Raw genomic sequence first — 19463 nt, 5'->3', positions numbered from 1 at the left:
AGAAGCTGAAGTTTCATAAATTCAAGTGAGATTTGGCTGACTTCTACATTACATGTGATACTGTATGACTAGATGTGCACATACCTACAGTACAAGTAGTGTGAGACAGTAATCTGTACCGATGGAGTAGCTTTACTTGTTGTTTTGCAGAACTGTACAGGGACTGTATATGAGTATTTCTGCATGCTATTCACAAAATGGCCTGACAATATTGTACTCAATTTTGTTAAACTACTTTACACAAACACTTAACATATAGTTCTCTCTTATTGAGTGTAATTGTGTATAAGCTGTTAAATAATACATATTACATGTACCACACATTGATACCTTGGTCTCTTACCTTTGCAGTTCTCACAGTTTTTTCTCCTCCTCAGAGTGAGGATGATATTCACAATCACACTCAACGTCAAAGCTGCCGCCAAGCCATATGGGAGGACTTCATTTTCTTATATTTTAAAACAAGATTTAGTTTAGAGCACTTCACAAGTAATATTAACCAATTAATATGTGAGCTCACATATTGTATGTGATTAAACTGTTCTTAACTGAACAGTCTAATGCTGATGTCACAATCATTACAGAAATGGAAGGCAATATAGTTCGTCAGAACATTGACTTTTTGAGAAAAAAGAAAAACTTCAATTAGATCATAATAAGACAGTGACAAAATTAACCAGTCCAAAGAATTGATCTGCATAATAATAAGATGGAGGATATAAAAACTATTACAAAGTGACAAAATAAAAAAATGCAAAATGTTAAACAATGATGACATCTGATGAATGTTCTAATAATTTAAACTAAATATTAAATATTAACATTTTTTGCTGTAGTCTCACAAGATAAATGCATGAACCTTTTAAAAACTGAATGTACTCAGAAAGTTTTCATTTCATGATTGATTTTGTTCCTACCCTTAAAGTCCAGCTTGGTCCCGTTCCCAAACAGGATCTCCCCACAGGTGGCCACAGCACAGTAGTAAGTCCCAGCATCAGAGAGGCTGAGGTTCCTCTTGGGGAAGTTGTAGACACAGCTCTGTGTGGGAGACACAGTCCCAGAGCTCCTCTGGCACTCATCACTCCTGTGTCCATGGGTGTGAATGATTCCTGGAGGGGACTCTCCTGAGCCCGGTCTGAACCAGTGCACACTGTGTTCTCCTGCACAGGTCTCAGTGTGTACTGTACACTGCAGAGTCACAGAGTCTCCTGGCTGCACTGACTCAGACTCGGGCTGCTGCAGCACTACTGTCCTGCTCTGGGACTCTGGCCCTGTCAAAAGTTAGCACTCATTACACTCAATACAGAATTGTCCTTTGGATTCCACTGTGTAAGATTTACATATAAATGCAGTCTGGCTTTGTGTTATTGTAGGTTATACAGAGAGCTGAAGATGACTCTACCGATTATAATATAAAGTGCAGCATGTTTTTGCGCATATGTATGATTCAGATGCAGTTTGTGCACTAGAAATGATCATGTCTATAAGCAATGTTATGTTAATGGACAGGCTACACCAGCAGAAGACGTATTAAGTTCAAAAAAAGTCTAGTCAAGTACTCACTGAGTATATAAATGTAGCCTTTAAGATGTACAGCAAATGGCAGCTCTGCTTTTGGCAAAAGCATCACCATAAACAGTTCATTCTGCAAATATAAATTTTATGGCAAGGGACTTCAGAGTGTTTTTGTCAGATAAATTGAATCAATACTTAATTTTCCTAAAAGTATTAGAAAAAAGAAGCATAACTTCAATTTATAACGTAGAATGACAAATTACAAGTTAAGTTAAGCGATGGAAAAATAAAATTCAAACTTGCCCGTCACCATTAAGGTACTTCCATCTCCAAAGCTGATCTCACCGTAGATTGTAAAAGTGCAGTAGTATGTTGCTGAATCTGATGGCTCTACCTTTGAGACAGTCAGGTTAAAGCTTCCCTCTGCTGTCTTAGCACTGAGACGTTTACTGTCTTTAAACTCATTCAAAAACACAGCATCTGATTGATAGTTCACAATCTTTGCTACAGGCTGAGGCTTCTGTCCAAGTGATTGCTTCATCCAGCTGAGCTTGGCCACTCCTTCCATATCGTCAGAATAGAAACACGGGAGAGTCACGTTGTCTCCAGGCTGAGCTGTCAGCAGAGCCTTGGGCTGAACTACACTCTGCCCAAGCAGACCACCTGGAATCCAACAGAAAGCAATATTTCAACTTCACTGACAATGGGGGAAAAAGCAAAGCAAAAACACCCACCATTCTCTGTGTACTCTCTGTACACTACTTAAAATGATTGTAAAATGATTTTGGTCAATAAGTCAGAAACAAGTATACACTTACAGAGTTTGCTGAAAAACACAAGAATAACACAGAGGGCTGCCATCGCTGTATCTGAGCTTGTCTGTCCTTGAGTCTCTCCTCTGGTTGAGACCCTGTTGTACCCTGCACTGTAAAACTCAAAGTGTACAGAGTAGGAGGACTTGAGCTGATCATTTTCCAGTAGGAGGTCACAAGTCAGGGGCAGTTTTTATTGGCTGTTCAAACAGGTGACAAAGTTCCGTGTACGAACACTCTCAGTACAACAAGAGAAAACGTATTTCCAGTTTGATTATAGGTATGTATTTACATACTGGAGTCGTGTGGACGTCTCAAATTACTTTGAGAATAAACACACACTGAGCCTCAAAATCTATTGACACTTCAAGGCGTGGAAATTAATTCAGGCAAAGCAACCAGGTGATCTCTTGACCATACTATCTCTTTTCTTAGTGAAAATGCACAGTAAATACTGTACTATAATACTATTAATTACGATTAACAAGATAATGAGAGTGGCTGTTGGTTCAGCCTTTTAACTGTAAAAAGGGCACCATCAGCTCCACTGTGTTCTCCCTGTGCTGCACATAGATTTTTACTGGATGAGAGGAGGGAGAAGTGTGTCTTTCACTGAACCAACAGCTCCACATCCACCAAAGCTGGGCTTCCTCAGACAGCTCATATGAGTCCTGATCAGGCATAACCTGTGTATATGTGTGTGTGTGTGTGTGTGTGTGTGTGTGTGTGTGTGCGTGCGTGCGTGTGTAAATATATGTGTGTTTTTCTCTGTGTGTGTATATGTGTGTGTGTGTGTGTATGTCTATAAATATATGTATATATTCAATCCCTTATCAAGACCTATACACCAAAAAGACCCCTCCGTTCTGCCACTTTGTGCCGTCTGGCGCCTCCCCCTCGCCACACCTGCACTCCACGCTTACGACTGCTGTCTGTCCTGGTCCCACGGTGGTGGAATGACCTCCCGGTGGATGTCAGAATGGCAGAGTCTCTGACCTCCTTCAAGCGCAGACGGAAGACCCATCTCTTCAGGCTACACCTTTCCCTCCCCAACTCACAACCACCGTGATTAGCCTTAGACCGTAATGGCACTTATGTATAGATATCGTTACTTGTATAGGTATTGTTGTTTTTATTGGCTGTTGTATTGTTGTATTCTTGCTGCCAACTGTGGTATGCTAATTTGAAAGTTGATTGTACTCTTCAAGGGTTCTGAATTTCTGTATGTTTACACTTGGACTGTACTGTCCTCTCAGGTCCACTTTTGCACGTGTTCTTGTGTTTAATTTGCACTTTGTTGTACGTCGCTCTGGATAACTAGCGTCTGCTAAATGCCACGTAATGTAATGTAATGTAATATGTGTGTGCATCTTTGTGTGTGTCTTTGTGTGTGTGTGTGTGTGTGTGTCTGTGCGTGTGTAAATAAATGTGTGTGTTTCTGTGCGTGTGTTTATGTGTGTGTGTGTCTATAAATATATGTTTGTTCATGTTTGTGTGTGTGTGTGTGTATCTGTGTGTGTATATGTGTGGATGTGTATGTGTAAATATATGTGTGTGAAAGTTTGGTGTGTGTGTGTATGTGTTTATGTGTGTGTGTGTTTGCTTGGATGTTTATGCATGTGTGTGTAAGACGGAAATTATTATATATTATTATTATATCTGGCATTATCACTCAGGGCTGGTCAGCTTGCTGGCTTCCTCTGGTATTGTGGCAAAATGTGGCTGTAAAGTAATTTAACCCAGGAGCATGCACCATTAACCCCCACTATCTCCGCACCCATACGGGCAGGAGCCTGTGGGGGAAGACTCAGGCCTCCAGCCGTAAAACTTGTTTCGACGAGGCAACATCCTTTACGGCACGGGAAGGTTTCAGAGGGCACGGCCTGTTAGGCCCTGACCTTCTCCTGAACCCCCCTCTATTGCTCTCTCCCTCTTTACTCAGTCACTAAATGTTGTGTACAGCATTGCATGTTTCATGACAAAGTCAGTTTAGATAATATTCATGTTTGGTATTATTCTGATTGTTTCAGTGCGACTGGTGCAATGGTTTTATTTCTGCAACAGCAAACCCTGGACATCATAACCAACCAGGAGAAACTATGTGGAGCTCTGCCCCAGTGAAAGCCATGTGCCTCAACCCCTCTGCGTTTCCTGGGGAGGCGTGGCTCCAAATTACAGATGGGTGACCAACTTTTAGGGTTAACATCAAAGGCCAGATTTTGGATTTAAGGACAGTAAACTAAGCAATCTGGGAGAATGCAATCAGCCTCCCGTGCACACAGTGCACGTAATTTCTACGTACAGGGTGTCTGTAGCCAGACTCCCGTATGTAGCTTTTATTACCAGGTATGATTTTTAAGACTCCGTAATTTGCTTTCCGTTGTAATGTTTTTTGATTTGGAACTAGTATGTAATTACGTGTATGTAACCTGCCTGGTAAAATAAATTGTTAAAACTTGATCTGTGTGGTTTCGCTTACTGACACTCAAAGTTCTACAGGGAATGCTTGGTTTACCCCCTCGAACTGGTCTAGGGAGGATGAATATTTACGCTTAATGTATCACGGCGTATAGCACCCGTAGACCTATGATGGTAAATCCCTCTCCTCCGCGTGGTATTTCATTCATGTCGAGCACAGCCGTAGCTAGGTTGGTCTGCTTGGGTCCCTAGGCTGTAAACAGATATACCCAAGAGTAACTATTCCTGCGACCTCTGTGATGACTACAGATAGCTAATCAGTTCGTGAGACGTGCACATAACGCGCGATGGGACATGCGGGGGTACCAGCAGAGGACTGTTGGGAGAGTAAATCTCAGTACAGGATTCCTATAGCGATCAAGTCAGAATTATAAATACGACATCCACTAATGTGGATAACTAATCTAAATTATTATTCTAAAATGGAGTCAGATAAACGACGGTGAATCTGTTGGCCCTATTCTTGGTCAGCCCGGACCAGTAAAGAGCGGAAGGCAGAGTGGTACTCCTGTCTTTGTATCATGGTTTATTTATTGGCTGATCTAGACTCTCCCGCCACAAATTTTTAACCCTATTAGTATTCTTTCAGCAACACCAGAAGGACGAGCACGCTGATACCTTCAGCCCTCGCTAAATTCCGTCGTTGGGTTAGCGTGGGGTTTTACATGTGTGTATGTGTGTGCACGTTTGTGCATGTGTGTTTATGTGTGTTTGCACATTTGTGCATGTGTGCGTGTTTGTGGGTGTCTCTATGTATGTGTGCATGTTTGTGCATGTGTGTATACGTGTGTGTGTGTGCACATTTGTGCATGAGTGTGTGCACGTTTGTGCATGTGTGTTTGTGTATGTGTGTGTGCACGTTTGTGCATGTGTGTGTGTGTGCACTTTTGTGCATGTGTGCACGTTTGTGCATGTGTGTACGTTTGTGCATGTGTGTGTGTGTGCATGTGTGCACGTTTGTGCATGTGTGTGTGTGCATGTTTGTGCATGTGTGTGTGTGCATGTGTGTGTGTGTGTGCATGTTTGTGCATGTGTGTGTGCATGTGTGTGTGTGCATGTGTGTGTGTGTGTGTGCACGTTTGTGTATGTGTGTGTATATGTGTGTGTGTATATATGTGTGTATGTGTGTGTGTGTGTGTCTGTGTGTGTGTATATGTGTGTGTGTATGTGTGTGTGTCTGTGTGTGTGTGTGTGTATGTGTGTGTGTATGTCATCCAGCACTATGGGCACGTGGCACAGATGAGGCAAGAGGTAGTGCGGTTGTAGTGAAAAAAAAAGTTTAATTTTACAACAAAGGTAAAAAGTGGAAACAGTTGTGGTAGAAAGGTGCTGTCAGGCCCATGAGTCTGTTAGGCTTCTCTGTCTGTGAGGGGGAGGCAAGTTCTGAAATTGGGATTATCTAATACCTCTTTCACACTAAAGCAATGAATGAGGAACCAGTGTTTGCCATTGCTGTGAATGAGGAAACCTGTGTCATTTGACCTGGGAGCACAACCCTAGTCATGACCTGAGATTTATGTGGTTGCATAAGGCACATGACTGGGCTTTGACATGAAAGGGGGGACATGGGTTGGGCTACTATACTCGGTAAAGTTACTTAGTTGAACGATCCTCAATCTTCTCGTGTTTAACTTGTGCAGAAATGATGTTCTGAAGCCTAAACATAATTTCTTCAGCAGTGACATGTACAGTGCTGGCAGCTAGTTAAGATGAGCCCCAGTGCCCATGGGCCCTCCCAAACCAGGGGCCCAGTGCCCATGGGCCCTCCCAAACCAGGGGCCCCTGTCCCCATTGGCCCCTCCCAAACCAAGGGCCCTTGTGGCGCTGCACCTGTATCACCACCACTGGACATGTATGAAAGTACACTTTGGGCACCTGGGTCTTGAGTGAATGGTAAGGACCCCATTCTTTCCCAAGAACACAAGACTTTAAATGGGACAAATCAGTACCTCATGTGATCCCTGGCTTTTGTGTCTGAAAGTGGGCTGTCCCGGCTTGAGGAGCAGGGTGCTGAAGTTTCTCCTGGTCCTGCAGGCACTATCCGTGGTTCTGAATTTCCCTGCTATGGAAAGGAAGAGGAGGAAGCCATATGTGTTGTTGGCACCTCCTTAATCAGATGCCTTTGAAAAACCTACTGATTTAAATAAAGAGTTTGATATGAAATATTGATTCTGTCTCACGGTTGATGGCCGAGGACAAAAAAGGCCTTGCAGAGCATTTGGGCCTAGTAGGATCAGGAGGGAGGACAAAGTTAGAGTTTGAAACAGTGTGTTTTTAGTGGGGAGAGGGGGATTCTGAGAGAGAGAGAGAGCAGAAAGAAGAGTGAGAATGAGAGATAGAGAGAGGTGCATGCTATGGTGGAGCACAAGGGTTTTGTTTTGAGTCAATGGCCAGAGAGACCAAACCACAGAGCCCAGCATTCTTCCAGCAAACAGGTCTCAGGATGTTATAAAGTTAGAAACAGTCTATAATTAATACTGACAATGCACTGAGAATGGTTTTATTGTGATTTTGAAAATGATATTCATCATTGCAAGCAGTATATCAGAAATCTGAAGGATGCACACAAGCCTAAAACATTTGTCTAAAACAGCATAATCAGACCAAAAGACTGGCATTCGGAAAGGTTTTACACTGCACACGTTTTAGAAGAAAACATGTGAATGTTGATGAATACAGAATATTAAAGTTAAAAGCCCTCTTTAATTATAGAGGGCAATACCAATCTTCTGTCACTAGAATTTAAGCACAATTTATGCAGGAACAGATATTTAATTATTTGTAGATTGAAATGTTGTTTGTGCAGTGTTTTAAAGTCACTCTTTTCTAGACAGTTGAAAAATGGAAAGGTGGTCTGAGGCATGAGACAGGAGTGCCAGTGTGGTTTCAGTACTGAGAGAGGGAGGTGTGAACACAGCTCTCTACTGCAGGTAAGTCTTCCTGTGTAGCTCTGGTCTGAGTAAAGCTGAATATATAAGGCTGTGGGTGGAAAATAAGTGAACCTCCCCTGTCACCACAACAGAACAGTCTGAAACAGACAAACACATTGTACTACTGATGAAAAAGAGATCTGTGTGTCAAAGATTTCTGTCAGTTTCTATGAGCTTTTTAGAAACAAGTTAATTTCTCAAGTTAATAACTTCATAAATTCTACCCATAATGCAGTTTGTCCATGACAAAGCACATGTGTCATCATCAGAGGCCCGAGGGTGTGACACTTGAAGACCTATTCCCCACCCCCTCAAAACCAAACAAAATGAAACAATGCAACCAAAAATAAAGAGAGGAAGAGAGAGAAAGAGAGAGAGCAGAAAGAAGAGTGAGAATGAGAGATACAGAGAGGTGCATGCTATGGAAACCACAAAGGGTTTTGTTCTGAGTCAAGGGCCAAAGAGACCAAACCACAGAGCCAAGCATTCTTCCAGCAAGCAGGTCTCAGGATGTTATAAAGTTAGAAACAGGGATGAACTGCACACATTTTAGAAGAAAACATATGAATGGTGTTAAAAGCCCTCTTTAATTAAAGAGAGCAATACCAATCTTTTGTCATTATAATTTATGCACTATATTTGGAATCTTGGGCACTGATTTTTTATTTTTTGTATTTTGTAAAAGTGCACTGTTTTAATGCCTCTCTTTTCTAGAATGTTGTTATGGAAATGTTGTCTGAAGGTGGTTGAGTTTGGAGTGTCAGTGTGGTTTCAGTGCTGAGAAAGGGAGGTGTGAACACAGCTCTGTGTTGCAGGTCAGTCTTCCTGTGTAAAGCAGAGTATATAAGGCTGTGAGTGGAAAATAAGTGACGTTCCCCTGTCACCACAACAGAACAGTGTAATGTTTCTGTATTTGTTCTGTATGTTTTCATGTTTATTCTTGTTTATTATCCATTTTTCTTAGTTACCTGGTTTATGTTTCCCATTACAGTTCTCCATTGTTCTCCCCTGTTATGTCTGCGTCTGAATGTTTACCAGTCTAGTCACTCCCCTGTGGTTACGGTAGTTTTGGGTTTTTCAACATTTTTTCTAAAACTCGGTTCTAAAACTAAAACTAGGTTTTGTACAGTACTAGATGTGGGCGACTAATGTGTCGCCCACATCTGGAATCAAAGTTACCCCAATGGCAGACACACTCTTTCACAATCTTGTATAGCACTGGTATAAGTTAACCTGGAGAGAAAGACTAGTTGGCTTAGCTGAGTACAGTATGTGCTTGTTTATTCAGTCTAATGAGTTTGACTCTGTGACATTTCTTTATGTGTTATAGTTCAATGTATGAAATGCAATCAAGAGTATGTTCAAAAACATGTAGAAATGTATTAACACTAAAATAACATGCAATCAAAATGTTTGCCATCTTATTTATGTGTGATGGCCATTATACCAGTCTTATACCAGTAATTTTGCGCATGTAGAGTAAGACACAAAGGATGTTATAATCATGCTCAGCTCTCTAAGGTAAATACTTTACTAAAGTCCATTCTGGGTAAGGGCATTACTCTCTCTTTGTTCTCTAGATTATAAGCCCCTGTGAACACAGGAAGTTATCTGCCACTGAGTCATTCAGTCAGAAAATGCGTCCAGTTCTCCTAGAACACACTGCGCAACATCGATAACTGAGAACACAAGAAAGTTGTTGCTGTGCATACAGGAAGTGCTTTGGCTATTGAAGGTACAGAGAGGGCTCTGGCTGCAGGAGGCCTTGTCTTCAGAAAGCATGTTCAGTAAAACATGCAGGAGAGTACACAGATTCACAGTGACCCTTGCTTAGAAGTGGCAGATTTTGTACTGTATGCCAGACGCACCGCTGGTGTGGATGTGCAAAGATACATTATCTCCACATGCCTCTCTGCTGTATGTGGAGTAAATATCCCTGTAAAACTTTAAATGACAGTATTTATACAGAAAGGTGGATTGTGATAGGAATTATGTATGTACCCTGACTGTCTGATCTATGGAAATATCAAAGAAAACAACATGAACAAAGTTTACCATAACAAATAATTCAGCATTAAACTTTGTAGAAATATATCACTTTTTATTTACAGAGGCATTTTCATGGGTGGCCTGTAGCGTAGTGGTTAAGGTAAATGACTGGCACACACAAAGTTGGTGGTTCTAATCCCGGTATAGCCACAATAAGATCCACACAGCCGTTGGGCCCTTGTGCAGGGCCCTTACCCCTGCATTGCTCCAGGTGAGGATTGTCTCCTGCTTAGTCTAATTAACTGTACGTCGCGTCTGCCAAATGCCAATAATGTAAAGATGCTTTGCAGTGGAGCAGGAAAAGGAGTCCCCCCCACACACACCAGCAAAAACTTTCCTAGCCTGAATAAAAACACTCAAATAGTAACAAGAAAAAACTCTCAGCTTCCCTCTGCTAGGTAATAGTTAAACTAGAATTAAACTACTTTTCACAACAAGAAAAAAAAAAAAATCAATCAACAAGAGATGCAATTGACCTGGGTGCTGAAACTTTTGGACACCACTGTATTTCATGTCTATGATATTATATGAAAAGAGGTCAGGACAGAATTTTCCATTTCATAAAGAGTTGGGAAATGACACTACTGTCCCCGGCATTAACCCTAAAATAAATGGCTCTAGAACAGAATGTATTTTTATCACTGACTCAGAATGACTTTCACAATTCTACATGTGTACAGTTTCATATTAAATATACACTGAAGTCACTCAACTTACCAGCCTTCTCAAAGGTACAAACGCAGTACATGACCTGAATGAAAGTCACCTCCTCTTCCCTTACCACTGCAATACACGGCCGCCCTAAACTGTGCAAGATTTAGCAGCATTGAACGACATTTAAACCTTGTGTTGTCTTAAGGGTGAAAAATGACCCGCCACTATGTTTAATAGCAGAGAAAACTCCCTAACTGTTCTTTTTTCAACTTTAAATTTGATGACAAAGTTTGTGATGAGTGACAGATTGTTTCTTCATGCAAAATACATTTGGGGTTGAGGGGTTGAGTGAAAGTGGGCCATTTTTGACCCTTAGGACAAGGGGAGTATGCAGAATTGTAAGACTGCACTAGGGTTAAAATGCAAGCACATCAGTGTAAAAGTTTTAATTTGTTTATTTGAAAAAGCATTTAAGAATAAGCACCGCTCAAAGAGACTCTTAGTTTTTTTGGGCAAATTTACAGTTTACATATACTGTAATCTGCACCAATGCGAAGGAGGACAGGTTTGATAAATTGTGATCATTCTTGTGACAAAGATGAATTTTGATGGAAAGCTTCACTCGTGGTCTTTAAATGTCACACCTGAATAAACCGTTTCTCTCTCTTCCTCCCTCTTCTTCCTCCTCACTTTGGGTTTCTTGGTGGTGAAAGTCAAAGCAGCGTAATTCATCGCTTCATCTTGATGCTAAAAGGAAACACATGACACAGCGCATATATTATGATTATTCCTCCTTCTCATTATCATTTAATATTCACCACAGGAATTGTATATTTTAGTTTTCACAACATAATACAGCATGTGTACCTGTTTACTCTTCAAGTCTGTTCTGGACACTTGGCTTGAGGCAGCCCCTGTTTGAGGAAGATTAGAAAGAAACCGCTGAAGGTTCATTAAAATAATTTGAAGTGTCTTTTTATGGTGTATAAGAAAGCAAGTAAAATAAGAAAGCAGTTATTTTTCTTCTTCTGCTTGATTATTATCATTAATATATATATTTTTTATTATTATTCATAGTAGTCATTTTAGTAGTGGTTGTAGTTATTCATACAGCTAATTATATTCACCACGGCAGGAAGGCAAGTTGCTACAAGTTGCATGGCAGCCAATTGCCGTTGGTGTGTGAGTATGTGTATGAACGGGTGAATGAGAAACATCAATTGTACAGCGCTTTGATGAATTTAGCTTGTTGAGAACCTATGCACTTTAAGTTGCTTTGGATTAAAAGCATCTGCTAAATGACTAAAATGTAAATGTATTCAGTGCACCTACCTAAAAGTAACTTTTTGCGATGTCATTTTACAGCTGTGCAGGGATGCTTTAAGATGTTGAGTATTTTTATGATCTTGTAGGTGTCAGACTAGTCTGATTTCATTTTACGAAAAAAAAGTATTGTAAATAAGTTTCTTTTTTTTACATCCATTGACTTATACTGCACATTGATTAATTGGTCTCTTACCTTTGCAGTTCTCACTGTGTTTTCTCTTGCTCAGAGCGAGGATGATGTTTAGGATCACACTCAACGCCAAAGCTCCCACCAAGCAATAAAGTGGGAGGACATCATTTCCTGATATTTTAGGAGTAAAATTTAGTATGACTAAAAATTAAATGTACAAAAAACAATGTTTCACAATGTGATTGTGTTGTTCCTACCCTTAAAGTCCAGCTTGGTCCCATTCCCAAAAAAGATTTCCCCACAGGTGGCCACAGCACAGTAGTAAGTCCCAGCATCAGAGAGGCTGAGGATCCTCTTGGGGAAGTTGTAGACACAGCTCTGTGTGGGAGACATAGTCCCAGAGCTCCTCTGGCACGCATCACTCCTGTGTCCAGGGGTGTGAATGATTCCTGAGCCCGGTCTGAACCAGTGCACACTGTGTTCTCCTACACAGGTCTCAGTGTGTACTGTACACTGCAGAGTCACAGAGTCTCCTGGCTGCACTGACTCAGACTCGGGCTGCTGCAGCACTACTGTCCTGCTCTGGGACTCTGGCCCTGTCAAAAGTTAGCACTCATTACACTCAATACAGAATTGTCCTTTGGATTCCACTGTAAGGTTTACATATAAATGCAGTATGGCTTTGTATTATTGTAGGATATACAGAGAGCTGAAGATGACTCCACCAATTATAATATAAAGTGCAGCATGTTTTCGCACATATGTGTGATTCAGATGCAGGTTGTGCTATATGATCATGTCTATAAGCAATGTTATGTTAAAGGGGGCGATGTGGCTCAGACAGTAAGAGCAGTTGTCTGGCAGTCGGAGGGTTGCCGGTTCGATCCCCCGCCTGGGCTGTGTCGAAGACACCTAACCCCCAGATGCTCCTGACGAGCTGGTCGGTGCCTTGAATGGCAGACAATCGCCGTCGGTGTGTGAGTGTGTGAGTGTGTGAGTACGAATGGGTGAATGAGAAGAATCAATTGTACAGCGCTTTGGATAAAGGCGCTATATAAATCCATCCATCCATTATCATGACCCGCTTATCCTGAACAGGGTTTTAGGGGGGCTGGAGCCTATCCCAGCATACATTGGGCGAAAGGCAGGAATACACCCTGGACAGGTCGCCAGTCCATCGCAGGGCACACACACCATTCACTCACACACTCATACCTACGGGCAATTTAGACTCTCTAAGGGGAGGAAACCGGAGTACCCAGAGGAAACCCACGCAGACACGGGGAGAACATGCAAATTCTGCACAGAGAGGCCCCGGCCGACGGGGATTCAAACCCAGGACCTCCTTGCTGTGAGGCGGCAGTGCTACCCACTGCACCATCCGTGCCGCCCTCGCTATATAAATGGCAACCATTAACCATTAACACACTGAAAATTAATAAGAGTGTGATATACATCATACAAATCACACAACATGTCAATCCTCTAAATGGACAGGCTACACCAGCAGAAGACGTATTAAGTCTAAAAAAAGTCTAGTCAAGTGCTCACTGAGTATATATACGTGGCCTTTATGATGTACAGCAAATGGCAGCTCTTCTTTTGGTGAAAGCATCACCATAAACAGTTCATATTGTAAATATTAATTTTATGGCAAGGGACTTCAGAGTGTTTTTGTCAGATAAATTGAATCAATACTTAATTTTCCTAAAAGTATTAGAAAAAAGAAGCATAACCATAGATTCAATTTATAACATTTCGACAAGTTAGGCTATAGGAAAATAAAATATATTTCATACTTACCCGTCACCATTAAGGTACTCCCATCTCCAAAGCTGATCTCACCGTAGAATATAAAAGTACAGTAGTATGTCGCTGAATCTGATGGCTCTACATGTGAGACAGTCAGGTTAAAGGTTCCCTCTGCTTTCTTCGCTCTGAGACGTGTATTCTTTTTAAACTCATTGAAAAACACAGCATCTGATTGATAGTTTGTCATCTTTGCGACAGGCTGAGGCTTCTGTCCAAGTGGTTGCTTCATCCAGCTGATCGTGGTCGCTCCTTCCATATTGCCAGAATAGAAACACGGGAGAGTCACGTTGTCTCCAGGCTGAGCTGTCAGCAGAGCCTTGGGCTGAACTACACTCTGCCCAAGCAGACCACCTGGAATCCAACAGAAAGCAATATTTCAACTTCACTGACAATGGGGGGGGGGGGGGGGGGGGGGAAACAAAGCAAAAGCACCCACCAATCTCTGTGTAATCTCTGTACACTACTTAAAATGATTGTAAAATGATTTTGGTCAAGAAGTCAGAAACAAGTAAACACTTACACAGTTTGCTGAAAAACACAAGAATAACACAGAGGGATGCCATCGCTGTATCTCAGCTCTTCTGTCCTTGAGTCTCTCCTCTGGTTGAGACCCTGTTGTACCCTGCACTGTAAAACTCAAAGTGGACAGAGTAGGAGGACTTGAGCTGATCATTTTCCAGTAGGAGGTCACAAGTGAGGGGCAGATATTATTGGCTGTTCAAACAGGTGACAAAGTTCCGTGTACAAACATTCTCAGTGCAACAAGAGAAAACGTTATTTCCAGTTTGATTATAGGTATGTATTTACATACTGGAGTCGTGTGGAAGTCTCAAATTACTTTGAGAATAAACGCACACTGAGCCTCAAAATCTATTGACACTTCAGGGAGTGGAAATTAATTCAGGCAAAGCAACCAGGTGATCTCTTGACCACACTATCTCTTTTCTTTGTGAAAATGCACAGTAAATACTGTACTATAATACTATTAATTACGATTAACAAGATAATGAGAGTGGCTGTTGGTTCAGCCTTTTAACTGTAAAAAGGGCAACATCAGCTCCAGTGTGGTCTCCCTGTGCTCCACATAGATTTTTACTGGATTAGAGGAGGGAGAAGTGTGTCTTTCACTGAACCAACAGCTCCACATCCACCAAAGCTGGGCTTCCTCAGACAGGTCATATGAGTCCTGATCAGACATGTGCACGTTTGTGCAAGTGTGTGTGTGCATGTGTGTGTGTGCACGTTTGTGCATGTGTGTGTGTATGTGTGTGTGTGTATATGTATGTGTGTGCACATTTGTGCATTTGTGTGTTTGTTTGTATGTCATGCAGCACTATGGACACGTGGCACAGATGAGGCAAGAGGTAGTGCGGTTGTAGTGGAAAAAAACTGTTTCATTTTACAACAAAGGTAAAAAGTGGAAACAGTTGTGGTAGAAAGGTATACAGAGAGGTGTGCTGCATGGTGGAAGCAGAGCCAGCGTGCTGTCATGCCCATGAGTCTGTTAGGCTTCTCTGTCTGTGAGGGGGAGGCAAGTTCTGAAACTGAGTTCAAGAACTGCCTCTCTGGGAGGCAAACTGGTATAATCAAATACCTCTTTCACACTAAAGCAATGAATGACGAACCTGTGTTTGCCATTGCTGTGAATGAGGAAATCAGAGTCATTTGACCTGGGAGCACAACCCTAGTCATGACCTGAGATTTATGTGGGGCACATGGCTGGGCTTTGGCATGAAAGGGGGGACATGGGTTGGGCTACTATACTCGGTAAAGTTAGTTAGTTGAACCGATCCTCAATCTTCTCGTGTTTAACTTGGGCAGAAATGATGTTCTGAAGGCAAAATATAATTTCTTCAGCAGTGACATGTACAGTGCCGGCAGCTAGTTAAGATGAGCCTCAGTGCCTATGGCCCCTCCCAAAGCAGGGTCTCCAGTGCCCATGGGCCCTCCAAAACCAGGGGCCCCAGTGCCAATGGCCCCTCCTAAACCAGGGGCCCCAGTGCTTATGGCCCCTCCCAAACCAGGTGCCCCAGTGCTTATGGCCCCTCCCAAACCAGGGGCCAGAGTGCCCATGGGCCCTCCCAAACCAGGGCCCCCAGTGCTTATGGCCCCTCCCAAACCAGGGGCCCGAGTGCCCATGGGCCCTCCCAAACCAGGGGCCCTGGTGGCGCTGCACCTGTATCACCTCCACTGGACATGTATGAAAGTACACTTTGGGCACCTGGGTCTTGAGTGAATGGTAAGGACCCCATTCTTTCCCAAGAACATAAGAGTTTAAATGGGACAAACGCATGTTTCGGTACCTTATGTGATCCCTGGGTTTTGTGTCTGAAAGTGGGCTGTCCCGGCTTGAGGAGCAGGGTGCTGAAGTTTCTCCTGGTCCTGCAGGCACTATCCGTGGTTCTGAATGTCCCTGCTGTGGAAAGGAAGAGGAGAAAGCCATATGTGTTGTTGGTACCTCTTTAATTAGATGCCTTTGAAAAACCTACTGATTTAAATAAAGAGTTTGATATGAAATATTGATTCTGTCTCACGGTTGATGGCCAAGGACAAAAAAGGTCTTGCAGAGCATGTTGGCCCGAGTAGACCTACTTTGCTGGAACAGGAAGTGAGGTTTTCCAGGGTATTTAATTTCACATCCTGCTGCAGTTGCCCAGGGCTGAATTTTCTAGCAGTTCTGAATAAGAGTAGATCATAGTAAAGTTGATAACAGTTTTGATCCTATTCACTATAAAGGATCATGCAGGATGTCATGAGTTCGGTTTACTGGGAGAGGACTGCAGGTTCTTCTTTCCAAATTCTAAAAGACAAAACTAGGGTCAGGACAACCCTATTACAACCCTATTACAATTGAAATTACATTTCAGTTTCAATGAACAATGAACACTGGAATTACCACTGGCATTGAATAAACACACAGTTAGCATTTTATTAGGCATTTTAGACTTCATCTTTCTGTTGGTGTAGCCAATCCACTCAGAGGTCTGATGCGTTGTGTGTTCAGAGATGCTCTTCTGCATACGACTGTTGTAATGCCTGGTTATTTGCGTTACTGTCACCTTCCTGTCAGCTTCGACCTTCCTGGTCTTTCTCCACTCACCTCTCCCATTAACAATGTGTAAGTTTCAGCCCGCATAACTACTGCTCACTGGATGTTTTTCTGGTTTTTCTCACCATTCTCTGCATGCTTTTATGCATTTAATTGCTGCCACATGAAGCATAATCAATGAAACAGAAATAACTGCATAAATTATTCGCATAATGCAGTTTGTCCTTGACAAAGCACGTGTGTCATCACCAAAGGCCTGAGGGTCTGACACTTGATGACATCACAATGGCCCCATTAAGGGGACTTCATCTCACTGGCCCTGTCTGAATGAAACACCAGGTAAACATTAAAATAATCATCTTAAATAACAATCATTCTAAAATCCATAAGGATGTCTCAGATTTATTATTGCAGTTAAAAAAAAAAATGCATGTAATTACTGTTCATCTGAAAAGAGCATGCATAGTTCTGTGTGAAGGACTGTTGGAGATGAGAGATAGAGAAAGAGAGAGGGCAGAAAGAAGAGGGAGAGACTTTTGGTGTTCCTTTATTGAAACACACAACCATCCAAAATTGCCTTAAAAACCATCTCCCACCCCCTCAAAACCAAACAAAAAGAAACGAAGGAACCAAAAATAAAGAGAGGAAGAGAGAAAGAGAGAGAGCAGAAAGAAGAGAAAGAGAAAGAGAGAGAGAGGTGTATGCTTTGGAAACCACAACGGCGGAGCACAAGGGTTTTGTTTTGAGTCAATGGCCAGAGAGACCAAACCACGGAGCCAAGCATTCTTCCAGCAAGCAGGTCTCAGAATGTGATGAAGAAACAGTCTATAATTAATGCTGACAATGCCCTGAAAATGGTTTTATTGTGATTTTGAAAATGATATTCATCATTGCAAGCAGTATATCAGAAATATGAAGGATGCACACAAGCTAAAAACATATGTCTAAAACAGCGTAATCAGACCAAAATGGTGTCATTCTGAAGAGTTTTACATTGTATGCTGTTCTGCTCCCTACTGGTAAAATTCTGAATTGCACACATTTTAGAAGAAAACGTGAATGATGATGAATACAGAATATTAAAGTTATAGAGGGCAATACCAATCTTTTGTCACTAGAATTTAAGCACAATTTATGGGGGTACAGATTTTTCATTATTAGTATTTTGAAACGTTGTTTGTGCAGTGTTTTAAAGCCGCTCTTTTCTAGACAGTTGAAAAATGGAAAGGTGGTCTGAGGCATGAGGGGGGAGTGCCAGTGTGGTTTCAGTGCTGAGAGAGGGAGGTGTGAACACAGCTCTGTACTGCAGGTCAGTCTTCCTGTGTAGCTCTGGTCTGAGTAAAGCTGAATATATAAGGCTGTGGGTGGAAAATAAGTGAACCTCCCCTGTCACCACAACAGAACAGTCTGAAAGAATTTACTGCCTGCCTTTTTTACTGTCACCCTTTCACTCGAGTGGCATTTCATCAAAAAGTCAGATTTTCTCTCCAGATCATCCTAAAAATTGCAAAAATGTATTTTGTATTTTTGGGAGATTTTCTGAAAATAATATGAATTTAGGTCAAGAGAAGACAGTCAGCAGAAGGACTGAGGAGGATGGGCTCCCCCTTCAGTCTGGATCCATCCAAGCAACCAGAATCAAGTTCCTTGGGATGAACTTCTGTCAGCAGGGAGTTTTTTCTTGCAACTGGTGCCCTCGGCTTCCTCTTATGGGGGTTTAGGTGAGAGTTTTTTTAAATGCGTGAAATTAAACATTTTGTTGCAGTTTCTATGCGCTAGCTAGAAGCAGGATTTTTTTTGAAGTGTCGCACACATCTGGAATCAAAGTTATCCCAATGGCAGACACACTCTTTCACAATCTCGTATTGCACTAGTTTGACTCTGTGACATTTCTTTATGTGTTATAGTTCATTGTATGAAATGCAATCAAGAGTATGATCAAAAACCTGTAGAAATGTATTAACACTAAAATAAGATGCAATTGAAATGTTTGCCATCTTATTTATGTGTGATGGCCATTATACCAGTCTTATACCGTAAGGCGGAAATGATTAAAATCTGGCATTGTCACTCAGTGCGCTGGTCAGCTTGCTGGCTTCCTCTGGTACTGTGGCAATATGTGGCTGTAAAGTAATTTAACCCCAGGAGCATACACCATTAGCCCCGATCGTCTCCGCACCCACATGGGCAGGAGCCTGTGGGGGAAGACTCAGGCATCGGTTTTCTTGAGAAGCTACCCCCACTCTTGTCTCATTTTCTAATCAGGCCGCCAGCTGTAAACTTGTTACGACAGGGTGCTTTACGGCACGGGAACGTTTCAGGAAGCACAGCCTGTTGGGCCCAGACTATTCTCTTGGACCCCCCTTCCTTACTCCCTCCCTCTCACATCTCCCTCATTCCTCAGTTTCCCTGAAAGTATGCATAAAGCCTCGAATGTCTCATGACAAATTCAGTTTAGATAATATTCACGTTTGGTATGATTCTGATTGTTTCAGTGCAACTGGTGCAATGGTTTCATTTCTGCAACAGCAGACATCATAACCAACCAGGAACCAAGGAGAAACTGTGTGGAGCTCTGCCCCAGTGAAAGCCATGTGCCTCAACCCCCCTGATCAGATCTTGTGTCCTGGGGAGGCCTGGCTCCAAATTCCATAAAATGCATGCTATGGAAACCACAAAGGCAGAGCACACGGGTTTTGATTTGAGTC

General features: G+C 42.1%; 1 protein-coding gene and 1 gene segment (V, D, J or C); both read right to left on the bottom strand.

The window, feature by feature from the left end:
• Positions 1–879: 879 nt before the first annotated feature.
• LOC133123252 (uncharacterized) lies at positions 880–3010 on the bottom strand. Its single transcript, XM_061233590.1, has 3 exons — positions 2950–3010; positions 1819–2178; positions 880–1271 (listed from the first exon to the last, which is right to left on the bottom strand). Exons 1-3 carry the CDS (start codon positions 3008–3010, stop codon positions 880–882), a joined length of 813 nt encoding a protein of 270 aa, XP_061089574.1.
• Positions 3011–12125: 9115 nt separating this feature from the next.
• Positions 12126–13893, bottom strand: LOC133123251 (Ig kappa chain V region K29-213-like). The segment is given in 2 exon segments: positions 12126–12484; positions 13698–13893. Coding segments are annotated over 2 exon segments (555 nt in total).
• Positions 13894–19463: the final 5570 nt, after the last annotated feature.

The sequence above is a fragment of the Conger conger genome, chromosome 3 (genome assembly GCF_963514075.1).
Source record: "Conger conger chromosome 3, fConCon1.1, whole genome shotgun sequence".
Classification (NCBI taxonomy): domain Eukaryota; kingdom Metazoa; phylum Chordata; class Actinopteri; order Anguilliformes; family Congridae; genus Conger; species Conger conger.
This window is presented reverse-complemented; position numbering and strand designations above follow the sequence as displayed.